The sequence below is a fragment of the Lithobates pipiens genome, unplaced genomic scaffold (assembly GCF_037356315.1).
Source record: "Lithobates pipiens isolate NorthernLeopardFrog02 unplaced genomic scaffold, aLitPip1_a1.2 Scaffold_23, whole genome shotgun sequence".
In the NCBI taxonomy this organism is placed as follows: Eukaryota; Metazoa; Chordata; class Amphibia; order Anura; family Ranidae; genus Lithobates; species Lithobates pipiens.
In genome coordinates this window covers 213,306,094-213,320,346 of record NW_027507785.1, presented here as the reverse complement: position 1 = coordinate 213,320,346, position 14,253 = coordinate 213,306,094, and the positions used below count along the sequence as shown (strand labels likewise).

Below are 14,253 nucleotides of genomic sequence, written 5' to 3'. Positions count from 1 at the left end.
TGACTCGTGTATAAGCCGAGGGTGAGACATGCCTGTCCATCCCTGTGTGTGTGTCCGTCCATCCCTGTGTGTCCGTCCATCCATCCCTGTGTGTGTGTGTGTCCATCCATCCATCCATCCCTGTGTGTGTGTGTCTCCATCCATCCATCCATCCCTGTGTGTGTGTGTGTGTGTGTGTCCAGCCTACCTGTGTCCCGAGCCTTTGTCCCGAGCCTCCGTCCCGTGCCTTGCCTCCTTGCCTCCGTCCCGTGCCGTGCCTTGCATCCGTCCCGTGTCGTGCCTTGCCCCCGTCCCGTCCCGTCCCGTGCCGTGCCGTGCCTTGCCTTGCCTCCGTCCCGTGCCCTCTTCGTCGGCGGCCATTGTAAAATTCAAAAGCTGCGCCGCCGCCTTCGCCTGTGATAGGCGGAACACTGAATTTCCCAGCAGCCTGTGTTCCGCCTATCACAGACATCGTATCATCCTCGTCCGTAGTACGAGGATGATACGATGTCCGTGATAGGCGGAACACAGGCTGCTGGGAAATTCAGTGTTCCGCCTATCACAGGCGAAGGCGGAGCCGGAGGCGCGGCTTTTGAATAGAATGGCCGCTGTCTGTCTGCTCGACACGCTGATCGAGCGGGCAGACAGCGATGACTCGAGTATAAGCCGAGGGGGGCACTTTCAGCCTCAAAAAAGAGGCTGAAAATCTCGGCTTATACTCGAGTATATACGGTATATATATATATATAATTTTTTTTTTTAATTTTGCTGTCTTTTTTTTATATTTTCTAATTTTTTGTTATAAGGAAAATCCAATGAACTCCATTTTAGTCATACATTTAGGCCAAAATGTATTCAGCCACATATCTTTTGGTAAAAAATGTCAATAAGCGTATATTTGTTGGTTTGCGCAAAAGTTATAGCGTCTACAAACCAGGGTACATTTTCTGGAATTTACACAGCTTTTAGTTTGACTGCCCATCTCATTTCTTGAGTTGCTTAAATGGCAGGGCAGTACACATCCACCCCCCATGACCCCATTTTGCAAGGTAGACACCCTAAGAAAATTGCTAAGAGGCATGTTGAGCACATTTTTTTTTCCCCAAGTGATTAATGACAAAAATGATTTTACAAAAAAGCTGTCACTTAATGATATATTGCTCACACGTGCCATGGTTAAATGTGCACGTGCACCCCTAAATACATTTTGCTGCTTCGCCTGAGTACGGGGATACCCCATGTGTGGGACGTTTTAAGAACCTAGCCGCGTACGGGGCCCAGAAAACCAAGCACCGCCTTCAGGATTTGTATAGAGCGTACATTTTTGATTTCACTCCTCACCACTTATCAGTTTTGAAGGCCATAAAATGCCAAGATGGCACAACCCCGTGTCCATCCCCCCCCCCCCCCCCCAACAAATTGCCCCATTTTGGAAAGTAGACACCCCAGGCTTATTTGCGAAGAGGCATGGCGAGTATTTTTGCAGCTCTCGTCTGTTTTTGAAAACAAAGAGAGAAAATAAATTTTTTTTATTTATTTTTTTTTAATTTTCAAAACTTTGTGACAAAAAGCGAGATCTGCAAAACACTCACCATACCTCTCAGCAAACAGCTTGGGGTGTCTACTTTCCAAAATGGGGTCATTTGGGGGGGTTCGGGGTCCTGTACACGGCCAGGCTCCCAAAAAGTCTCACACATGTGGTATCCCCATACTCTGGAGAAGCAAGAGAATGTATTTTGGGGTGTTATTTCACATATTCCCATGGCATGTTTGAACAATATATCATTTAGTGACAACTTTGTGCAAAAAAAAGTTGCCATTTGCCCACAACTTGTGGCAAAATATAAAATTCCATGGACTCAACATGCCACTCAGAAATAGCTTGGGGTGTCTACTTTCCAAAATGGGGTCATTTTGTGGTGGGGGGGGGGGTTGAACTGTCCTGGCATTTTATGCACAACATTTAGAAGCTTATGTCACATATCACCCACTCTTCAAACCGCTTGAAGACAAAGCCCTTTCTGACACTTTGTTTACATAAAAAAATTATTTTCTTTACAAGAAAATTACTTTGAACCTTCAAACCTCATCTATTTTTTTTTTTTTTTTTTTAGCAAAGGCCCTACAGATTAAAATGGTGGGCGTTTTTTCATTTTTTTTATTTATTTATTTCAAAACCATATTTGCGCAGGGATTTCTTTGGCGAAAAAACACACTTTAAAAAAAAAAATGCCCTAAAACACTATATTGGCCAAATGTTTGATGAAATAAAAAAGATGGTCTTAGGCCGAGTGCATGGATACCAAACATGACATGCTTTAAAATTGTGCACAAACGTGCAGCGGTGAAAGACCACATACATTTTTGAAAGCCTTTAAAGTTTATCGCTTTAGATTTACAGAGGCGCGGTGATATCTCACATGCATGGTGTAATTGCTGTTTACATATGACGCCAGACCACCGCTTGCGTTCGCCTTTGTGCATTCCTTTCATTTTTTTTGCCACTTTTATTATCTCAGGGAATGTACATATACTATGATAGCAATAGGTAAATAAAAAAAAATAATAAATGGGTCTATTTAGACCCTAGATCTCTCCTCTGCCCTCAAAGCATCTGACCATACCAATGGCGCTGTTTACATCTGGCAAAATCTAAGTCATGAAATGCTCGTAGCTTCTGGTCTCTTAGGCCATAGAGATGATTGGAGCCGTCCTGATCCCTGATCAGCTCTATGGTCAGCTGGCAGAACCACCAGCTGCATTCTCAGGTTCCCTGTTGGGAAAGGAGAGCCAGAGAAAACCATGGAAGACGGTGGGGGGGGGGGGGGGGGTGCATGCCCTCCCACTGCTTGTAAAAACAGTCTAGAGGCTAATTAGCCGCTAGTATTGCTTTTGCATGAAAGCCGACAGCTGGCTGAAAAGAAAACCCACAGGCGTCATTGTGGTATAACCACTCGAAGTCCAGCAAGATACCAGTACAAAAATAAAACAAAGAAATGGTTAACCATAAAACACAGTAAAGTATAAAATTACATACCTGAAAAGCAAACATGATAAAACATAATAAAACATTGCAGAATAGGATACAGTAAAAAAGAGCAGAACAAGAGCGAGGCTGCAGAAGTGGTGGATTCCTAATTAGGATTGGTGAATTCTGCAGGAAGGGCACTATGAGCTGGACGGGCCTGTCTTTGTCTTCTTGGTGGCAGCGGGACACTACTTGTGCTTTCCACCTCACCAGCTTGAACTGCACTTATGGGACTCGCCACGTTACCAAGTGTTACTGCAGTGTTGGATGTATGACCAGGGTGTACTAGGCTGCTGGCGCTTGCCAGTACACCAGAAGGAATAGCGGCGCTAGTACTTCTCTGCTCCATACGAGAGTCCTGCGGTTCTTGCGCCTCAACAGCAGAAGATGATTGGGGTCTGGTACGCCTGACCTTGGTAGGGACCTTATCTCCGTCGTCAGAGCTATGTGTCATGGAGCGGCTGTCATCTACAGGATCATATTCTGAGCCTGAATCTGACAGATGAGTGACTTCCTCTTCACTGTCTGTCATGCTCAGAAACGTGTAGGCCTCTTCACTAGTGTACCTTCAATTTGCCATTTTGGGCTCTAAATATAGTGGTACACTAGTGAGACTCTCAAATAAAATCGCTTCTGACTGTCAGCGACTGTATCAAACCGCCACCAAAAAAACTGTTAGCGATTGCAGGGATCGGGCCTGACTCTGCAAATGTTGCAGTTATGTGTATTTAGTGTTTTGTAAGTGACATTGATCGATACTGCACTTGGGTAGGCTGGGCGGTGGGGCAAAACGCAGGTGCTAGCAGGTATCTGGGCTGATCCCGCTAACACTGCGTTTTTGGGAACCCTAAACTGCTGGGGACGCTAGTATAGATCTGACCAGATACTATACCACTAAAGGAGGTGTATGCTGCGTGGGTGTTAGCGGTACTGGCACTCATGCTGCCTGGGGCGCCGCAGACCCTATCTGACTCTAAAACCTAACTGATATCACCTGTCGGGTGATCGGGGTTAAACCTTTATTGGGTAATAAACGGAGGGTGCCCTGACACTATTAAAAAAAAAAAAAAAAAAACAAGCTAACCAGTGTCACCCATAACAATTATACAGTGATCACTGGGGAAAGGGTTAACTAGGGGGCAATCAGAGGGTTGAAACCTTTATTAGGTAGTATATGGGGGTGAGCAATGGGTTTAACCTTTATGGGGGGGGGGTTAGGGGGTACCCTAGACCTAAAGGAGCCTAACACTAACTGCCCTACCACTTATAACAGTCACAAATATCACCAATGCAGTAGTCGGTTAAAAAAAAAAAAAACTGCTATTGGTGTCACTGTGGCAGGGGGATTGTGGGGTGAAAAGTGTGCCTGCGTGTTCTACTGTTAGTGTAGTGTTGGTGCAGTCTTTTTTTTTTTTTTTTTTTTTTTCATAAAATTCTTTTTATTGAAGATTTTACATTTTAAACACGCATAAATCCAGGCATATCAACGTGACATGGCCCCAAAAACCAGTGGCCTCACAGGGCCCAGTCTTAACTGACTATCCTTGGTAAACTCCCTGTCTACTACCCATATCACCCCTCCCCCTTTGTCACAGCTCACAGTAGATTTTATACATCTAAGTAAAGTCGGTATGTCTCCAATGGATTCCTTCCCTCATTGCCAGTCAGACATGTCCCCAGTCGCCCTAGGGCCCGCTATTGCATGCAAAATTTCCCGCCCTCCTTGATTCATTCCTTGCACAGTTGTACCAAGAACATCATGCAATCATTAGCCCTGTATCGTAGCCTCCAAGAAAACCATCTACCCCACAGTGGCTTCAGCCTCGTACCACACCTTCCACACTTTATCAAATTTCTTAAGACACCCCCTGGCTATATACATAGATTTGTAATATGGTAACCTAGCATTAACCAAACTCTTCCAAAAGTTAATATCAGGAGCACTGACATTTTTCCATTTAAGCAGGATTGCTTTTTTCCCATAGTACAAAAGAATAGTGAGTAGGGTTCTCAAGGCCCTCCTAGGTATTACCTCCTCTATCAATCCCTGCAAACAAACCTTCACAGTTAGTGGAATGTGTACCATCAGAAGGTCTGAGATGCACGTCGTGATCTCTTTCCAAAAGTCCCGTATGTGCGAACATAGCCAAAAGATGTGCCTGGCATCTGCTGGGGTGGCCGAGCGCCTCCAACACTCCGCTTGACCATGTCCATAGATCTTTGCCAGTCTCACTGGTGTGTAGTAGCTCCTGTGGAGAAACTTAAATTGGATCAGCCTATCCCTGGCTGATATCAGATGTTTAAAGGGCTGAGACCACAGATCATTCCAATCTTCCCCCTGAATATCTGGCACCTCCATTTCCCACTTAGTTCTGCAGTTCGTGACTGCTTTCTGGGGATTAACTTAAAGAATTCCTTGTATGACACCGAGAGAACCTTCCCAAGGTCATCTCGGGACAACATGGACTCGAGACTCGATGGGAGGGACTCTATCCTCAAATCCCCAAACTGTTTCTGGAAAGCATGCCTAACCTGGAAGAAGCGGAAAAGATATGCGTTTGGCAATTCGTGTCTCGTCTGAAGTTGTGGGAATGTCAGCAAATCTCCAAACAAGGTAATATCCTTAAGTGTTTTCACCCCCCTAACCGCCCAGATCATTGGATCTGGCAGATTGTAGAAGTGAGGCAATAAGTGGTTCATCCACAGCGGGGTGGACGGGGAAAGTCCCCTATAACTAGGGGGTGCCAGTTTCACCACCTGCCCCCAAGCTCTGATAGTGGCCTCCCGCACCTTTTTCAATGTAAAACTTGCGTCTAACATGGCACAATCCTCCTCGGCCAGTCTGGGGATGGGAAGCCCTGCTAGCAGCTGGTCTAATGCTACTGAGTCATATTGTGGGATAGGTGAGTACAGTGTGGTAAAAAAAAAATCAGTAAACTCCCGTAGTATAAGGGACGGGTCTGTAACCACCTCCCCCCCCCCCCCCCCCCCCCCCCGCGTCCTTTATAGCAGGAACCTGCGCAGTAGGATGGTAGTCTGCTGCCATCATAGCTAAAAGCCCACCATTTTTGTCCCCCTCTGCAAAGAGCGAGTGTGCATTCCTAGTCAAGTCAGCCCTAGTCATTCTATTAATGTGTAATTAAAGGTCCCTGCGAGCCTCCAAGAGGGCCTTATAAGACTCCCTTGTAGGGTGTGCTGCCTGTTCCTCCGCGCATTCTCTCTCCCTTTTGTTTTAAGGCATTACATTCTTCATTGTCATTAACCATTGGCGTCTTAATGGCTGATATACACTCCCCCCTTGTGACAGCCTTAAAAGCATCCCATACCACCGCAGGTTTTGAGGTGTTGACGTTGACATCCCAGTAGGACCTGATGGAATCCTCCAGCTGTCAGCCACCTGCTCATGTTGTAGCCATGCGGATGATAGGCGCCATACCCCCCCCCCCCCCCCAGCTGACCTGTTTGAAAAGGATAAAGTTAGACAATGGGTTATGGTCAGAAACACCCCTCCGCTAAATACTCAGACTCCACCACATATTTCAGGCCGCAGGTATTGCCAAAAGCTAGGTCAATTCTAGCTGATGACCCATGTGTCTGTGAAATATGCAAGTAGCACTTGACATTCGGGTGTTTCCACCTCCATATCTCAACCAACCCCGCCGTGGAGACCCAGCCACCCAAGTCCAGCGAGCTCGCTTTGTTCGGATTGGAAGAGTCCAAGGCCGCATCTAGTATCACGTTGAAATCTCCCAAGAGAAGTAGCGGCAAGTGTAAGAACTGTCAATCTTACTAGTATGTCATATAAAAGCTGAACTCTGAACGGAGGGGGTACATATACATTCACCATTTAGCATTTGGGTATGATATACTTCTATGTGCACCGCCACATACCTGCCCTCTGGGTCAGATATGACCTGATGGATTGTACAAGGTAATGATCTGCTAATGAGTATGGAGACACCTGGCAAATGTGGAATATGTAGTGTGTAGGGTCCTTTGCAACCAAGGTTTGCGTAAAGATCTCACCCCTCCCCGTCCAAATGTGTCTCCTGCAAAAAGATGAGCTGCGGTTTATACTGTTTTAAGTATTGAAACGCTGAGGTATTGTTAAGGCCTCTGACGTTCCAAGACACTACCCTCAGTTTATCTGCCATCATTCCTAAATAGAAAATAGAGAGTCTTACCACATACTATGAGCACTTTGATTCCCCTCATGGTAATGGCTACTATGACCGGCATGAATATTGGCAAAAATTTCCACCCAAACATACCCATGTGAGCTGTGACAAAAACACCCTCCCCTGCTATTATGCTAGAAACCAATCTCTCAACCTGAGAAAAACTAAAAACAAAAACCAAACCAGTCCGGCAAGTAGCTTCTTCCCTAGAATTCAACCTAAACATCCCGTTGGAAGGTTCCAGCCGTAGCAATTAAAAGTTCGGCAGATTTTAATTGTATTTGTGCCGTCCACTGTGCGCTCCAATTACAAAGTAGTGGAGGAAAAGAATAAAAAAGGGGGGGGGGGGAGAGGAGAAGGTCACAAAAAGAAGGGATCAAAGTGCCGCTTCAAGTATCAACAGTGCATTACAGGGCGAGCCAGAGTTTGGGTCCAAGCACCCCTTCTTACGGAAAATTGCAGTACTCAGTCCATCTCGGGAGGCAGGAATTCCTAGTGTCCTTGTGGGATCCACGCGAGTTGAGATATTGGCCACCTATTTCATGAAGGAAGGAGATGTCCCGATTCGGGAGCCCATGGGAGCAATAAGACCTCTTGGGTCTAAGCATGCAGGAGTCTTTCCAGCATCTGTGGTACTTGGTGGAGATATCAATTATGTTACATCCCCCATCGCCTGCCGTCGTCACTCCTAGTTTTCAACATCCAGCATCCCTATGGTCTCAGGATAACACCAAACAGTTTATCATCACCTCCAGCGCAATCAATACTTAACTATAAAGCCTTCACCTCTCAAGTTCCTGTTTGACCTATCATGAGAGTTCTTTATCCAGCCATTCGCATGCTTCTAAAGGATTATCAAAACATTTAACCCCGCCCTTGTACTGCACTCTGAGCCTACTGGGGTAAAGCATGCTGTACTGCACCTCTTTCTTGCAAAGCCTTCTGCGCACATCATTAAAGGAGCGGCGTTGTGTGGCCGCCGAGAAGTCGGGAAACAGCATCACTCATGCATTTTCATGCTTTAACTCCTTGATCTTTCTGGACTTGGCAAGAATCATGTCTCTGTCCCTATAGTTCAGGAACCTCACAAGAAAGGGCCGAGGGTATGCTTCAGGGAGGTCTTTTACCGGTAGGGACCCTGTGCGCCCTTTCCACCATGTACGTAGGGGGCAAATCCTCTAGTGATAGTAGGGTTTTAAAGAGTTTCAGCAAACATGACGGGTTTATCTCCCTCCGCTCCTTCGGGCAGGCCCACCACCCTGATGTTGTTCCGCCTCTGGCGGTCTTCTGCGTCATCTGCTCTACGTGTCAAGGAGCTCACTAGATCCCAGAGTTCTGCTAAACTAGTCCCGTGGGCTTGACTAGTGTCCTCCACCTCGGAGACCCTGTCCTCCACCGTAGTGAGTCTGCCCCTTATCTTATCCAGGTCGTGTCTAATCAATGTACATTCCGAGGATAGCAGGTCTATGTGCCCCCATGAGTTTCGATTTACTCACATTAATTGCCTCCAGGATCGGCCGTGTGATTGCCTCTGTGTCTACAGCCAGTACTTGCTCCTCCGGGCTATCCACGTCCGACCCTGCCTTCATCCTGTCTCCCTGTTGTGTCATCTGTTTCGTTTTCACGCCATCATGCTGTTCTGGTCTCTGCGCGGGCAAGATGGCGTGGGCGGAGTCCCGCTCCTGCTCCCGCATGGCGCATGGGGATCGCGGGTCTTTCGGCGGCTTCTGGTGCCTCTTAGACGCTGAAGATGGCATTGTTCCGCTCCTCTCTCCTTCCCCCAGACGGTGATGGTATTGAGAGGGGAGTTGAATCGCTCCAATGTCACAGATGGAGTCAGGATACACGGCACTATACAGAGACGCGTGCTGCCTCAATCACATCGGCAATGCCCCACCGTGTTGGTGCAGTCTTACTTGATGTCTTCTCTCCTCGGCGACACAAGGAGAGATGACATCACTTCCTCTGCTTCTGTTTACATTACAGAAGCAGAGAAAGCATTTCATTCGCCAGGAGCAATCGTGAGGGAGTGGCCATGAATCAATGGCCTCCCCCTCAGTACGGATCGCAGAAATTTAAAATTTGCATTGGTGGTAATTCACATCCCCCTCAGTCTCCTCTCCTCCCTCAATCGGATCCAGGCAGTTAATTTATTAATGGATTGGCAAATGCAATGCCTTCTGCACATTATCTGCTTAGTGCTTGCTTACTTTTGTGCGATGCATGATTTGTTGGTTCCTCCTCGGCGGTTGCAGCTTCGGCAGCAGCTCTCTACGCTCTTCCCATCCCACATTGGGCTCTTGAGTGACATCACGCTGATGAGACTATGAAGCGCTGACAGGTTGGAGGTGATGCCGTGTGTCTAGGCTTGTGCTGGGTGCAGGAGCGCACTCGGCACATTGTTACAGTAACAGGTCGGGTACAGATGACTACAGTACAGCTATTGAAAGGCACTTCTCTCCTTGTTTTGTTTTTAGGGTTGTCCACATTGGTGACATTGATATGTCCCTTAGGGTGGGATCTGGCCCCCATACCCATTTTAAGTTCAATAACTAGAAGATAAGCCAGCCAAGTGTGGACTGGCAAAATTAACAAGTCAGTTCCCATAGACTGCTATGGTGTTTGTTGTATAACTTTTGCTCATATTAGGCTCTTTGTTTGCATATGTATATTATAAAAAAAAATTATGAAATCGGAATGAGATTAGCATCAAAAGGGTTAACTGAGAACACCTACTAATTGCCTAACAAGACGCATCAATGAGATGAAATTAACCCAATTGTATTGGGCATGTGCTATTAATGAGAAAGCCGCAGTTACCCTAGCAACAGTTGCCTTAATACCATAATTAACATGTTAGATTTTTACTTCAGGAGTATATAAGGAGTTTGGCAATCCCAGAGAAATGGTTAAATAACGCTTTACAATTTAACTAAACCTATTCAATTTTAGTCGACTAAAATGTACTGGAGATTTTAGGTGCCTAAAATACAGCTAAAAATAAAATTATTCAATTGATTTAAAATATGACTAAAACCAAAATGGCACTTTAGTGAAAGACTAAAACTAAATCAAAATTTTTGACCTCAAAATTAACACTGCACTTGTGGGCTGCGTTTTTATATACTTGTATCAGCACTTCGGGTTTGTTGAGAAGAGGCGCTCTATTGCCAGCCGATTTAACCGAGCGTCAGCAGCTTTTCTTTTTATGAAATGGTGTAGGTTAAAGAGGAACTTCAGTCTGCTCACATAATTTGTAATAAAAACATCTTTGCCATTCTGAAGCTTCCCTCCAACCACTTTGTATATTTTATATATACTTTGATTCTGTACTTGCCAAATATGCTGAAGAAATCTCACTCCACTGAGTCTGGCTGCAATCTTTTTAACTGGGCAGTTGAAGGTGCTGCTTGTTCACTTCCTGGATTTACACACACACACACACAAACACACCTCTGCAGCTTTCATTGGCCCTCCTTATGACTCATCCCTCCCCTCCCTTCCTGGCAAGAGAGCGAGAGCTGTGCATGTCATAAGCCTAGGCTTTTTACCAGACAAACAGCAAGTGGGCTTTATAAGGCATTTCAAAAGCATGATGCATTGTGTTTTTTTTTTTTTTTTTTTTTTGAGGTGGTGTTTGACTTTTAATCATTGTTATGGATCGATTAACTGAATTCTATGTGTGAAAATATATAACCAACGCATATCTCCCTTTTCTTTTCTTTTTTTTCTAGGCCACGGACACAGCCATTCGTTATTTAATGGCTCCTTAAGCCATGGACACAGTCATAGTGGGGGACATGGGCATAGTCATGATCACAGCCATGGAGGAGATCGTGGGCATGGGCACGGACATGAACACGGACATGGACATGAGCATGGGCATAGCCAAAAACATGAGCACAATTTTGGCTCTTCTGGTACGTTAAAATAAGCCTGCTGACTTTTGGGCAATGCTTTAGTTTGCAGTTTATTTAACCACTTGCTTACCAGGCACTTAAACCCCCTCCCTGCCCGGACCAATTTTCAGCTTTCAGCGCTGTCACACTTTGAATGACAATTGTGCGGTCGTACAACACTGTACCCAAATACAATTTTTATCCTTTTTTTTTTTTTTTTTTTTTCACACAAATGGAGATTTCTTTTGGCAGGATTTAATCACAGCTGGGGTTTTTATTTGTTGCTAAACAAACAAAACATGGAAAATATTTAAAAAATCATGTTTCATAGTTTTTGTTATAAAATTTTGCAAACGGGTAATTTTTTTTCTCCTTCATTGATATGCGCTGATGAGGCGACACTGATGGGGACAGATAAGGCGGCACAGATGTCACTGGTAGGTGGCACTGTTGGGCAGCACTGTTGATGAGGCACTAATGGGTGGTGCTGGTGGGCACTGGTAGGTGGCACAGGTGGGCACAAATGAGCTCTCGGGAACTCTCCTTGAACGGGACCGAAGTCCCTCTGAGAGCTGACAGTGATGGGCTTTATTTTTCTCTTGACTCTGTCAGTGCGAGGAGAAAAATAGCCAATTACCAGCTCTGTTTACATCACAGGATCAGCTGTCATTGGCTGACAGCTGATCACGTGGTAAGGGGTCAGTATCGACCCTTTAATCCAATCTGTGATCAGTCGCGTCTCATAAACTGTCTGACCACAGAGCGCACTGTGCAGTAGATATACTCCCGGCAAAGTAGGTCCATGCTGTAGCAGTCATTTGGCTATAGCGTGGATCTGAACAAGTTGTTTGCCTAGTACTACATTTTAAAGGATAAGTTCACCTTCAGGAACATGTTACATGTTCCCAATCCTGTAGCTACTCCCCAATCCCCGCACTCCCTGTGACAGGCTGGGGATCTTCTCCACATACCTGCTGTCACTATTTGAAAACGGTGTAGCCGTGTGGGGCTCCATGCACTTAGCTGTGTCATTCACACTACAAACACCGACCACCCCCCTCCTTTGCGGCTGTAGTTCTTATTGAACTACCAGGGCACTGCTGAGCATTCGTAGTACATCGAGTCTTCCTTTGTGAAACTACCTGTCTGTACGCTGTGCGAGCAGACAGCCTGTAGGTGTCCTGCATGGCACCCACCATCTGCTGATCGCGGGTGCGATGCTTTCTACACTCCTACAAAAAAGTTAATAAATGCATATTTTATTTTTTTACCTGCAAAAAAAAAAAAATGCATGCATTTAAAAAAACACAACATTTTTAACCACTTGCCGACCGTCGCACGACGATATACGTCGGCAGAATGGCACGGGCAGGCATAAGGGCGTATATATAAGTCCCTGCCTTCCCGCGGGTGGGGGGCCCGATCGGGCCCCCCCCCCGGTGCCTGCGGCGGTCGGCATTCGTTCGGGAGCGATCCCGGACGAGGGGACGGCCATTCATTCATGGCCACCCCCTCGCGATCGCTCCCGACGAATGGAAATCCTTCGTGACATCACTTCCTCTCCTGTAATGTAAACACAGGAGAGGAAGTGATGTATTCTCTCCTCCGTGTCGGTATTTTTCGTTCCGGCACCGAGGAGAGAGCATCGGTGAGTTGCACCAACACACCACACATACAGTAGAACATGCCAGGCACACACACCCCCCCAGTCACAGTGACACCAATTGCATTTTTTTTTTATTTTTTTTTATTTTATTTTTTTGCATTGGTGTCATTTGTGACTGTAATAACTGTTAGGGCAGTTAGGGTTAGCCCCCTTTAGTTCTAATGTGCCCCCCGTCGCCAGTGTCACTAAGGCTGGGTTCACATTGCAGCGGTTTATGAGAACGGATGTGATTCGCACCGCAGTGCAAATCACATCCGATCTCTGTGCGATTCGAGTTCAGCCATACAGATAGTATGGCTGAATTCGCGCCGCACCCGCCGCAAATTCGCACGGGACCCTTTTTTTGGTCCGCAGCAGAATCGGATCGCATGGGTGTTCACACCATGCGATCCCAGTTTGCAGATCGCACTGCGATATGCGAACTGATCTGGGGGTGTCATTAACATTTCACTGACACTCCCAGCAGTTCGCATAGGGCAGTGTGAACTGCCGCCGGGAGGCATGCGATGCGGGAACCCGCCGCGGATTCGTGGCGTTCCTGCATCGCTCCAGTGTGAACCCAGCCTAATAAGCGATCATTTTTCTGATCGCTGTATTAGTGTCACAGGTGACGCTAGTTAGGCAGGTAGGTATTTAGGTTCGCCGCAACTTTTTATAGCGCCAGGGACCCCCATATACTACTACCCCTGATTGCCCCCTAGTTGACCCTTTCACCAGTGATCACCATATAACTGTTACAGGTGACGCTGGTTGGTTAGTTATTTTTTTATAGTTTCAGGGCACCCGCCATTTATTACCTAATAAAGGTTTAACCCCCTGATCACCCGGCGGGTGTCATTTGTGACTGTAATAACTGTTAGGGCAGTTAGGGTTAGCCCCCTTTAGTTCTAAGGTACCCCCCTAACCCCCCCAATAAAGGTTTAACCCCGTGATCACCCCCGTCGCCAGTGTCACTAAGGCTGGGTTCACATTGCAGCGGTTTGAGAACGGATGTGATTCGCACCGCACTGCAGTGCAAATCACATCCGATCTCTGTGCGATTCGAGTTCAGCCATACAGATAGTATGGCTGAATTCGTGTCGCACCCGCCGCAAACTCGCACGGGACCCTTTTTTTGGTCCGCAGCAGAATCGGATCGCATGGGTGTTCACACCATGCGATCCGAGTTTGCAGATCGCACTGCGATATGCGAACTGATCTGGGGGTGTCATTAACATTTCACTGACACTCCCAGCAGTTCGCATAAGGCAGCGTGAACTGCCGCCGGGAGGCATGCGATGCGGGAATCCGCCGCGGATTCGTGGCGTTCCCGCATCGCTCCAGTGTGAACCCAGCCTAATAAGCGATCGTTTTTCTGATCGCTGTATTAGTGTCACAGGTGACGCTAGTTAGGCAGGTAGGTATTTAGGTTCGCCGCAGCTTTTTATAGCGCCAGGGACCCCCATATACTACCGCATAAAGCCCCCTGATTGCCCCCTAGTTAACCCTTTCACCAGTGATCAC

General features: G+C 46.6%; 1 protein-coding gene across 1 annotated transcript in view; it reads left to right on the top strand.

Annotated features, from left to right (window-relative positions):
* SLC30A7 (solute carrier family 30 member 7) overlaps positions 1-14,253 on the top strand; it is a 67,077-nt gene that overhangs the window by 27,334 nt on the left and 25,490 nt on the right. Inside the window, exon 6 of the mRNA XM_077452808.1 lies at positions 10,920-11,105. Coding sequence (XP_077308934.1) covers positions 10,920-11,105 — 186 coding nt within the window. The remainder of the gene's footprint in view (positions 1-10,919; positions 11,106-14,253) is intronic.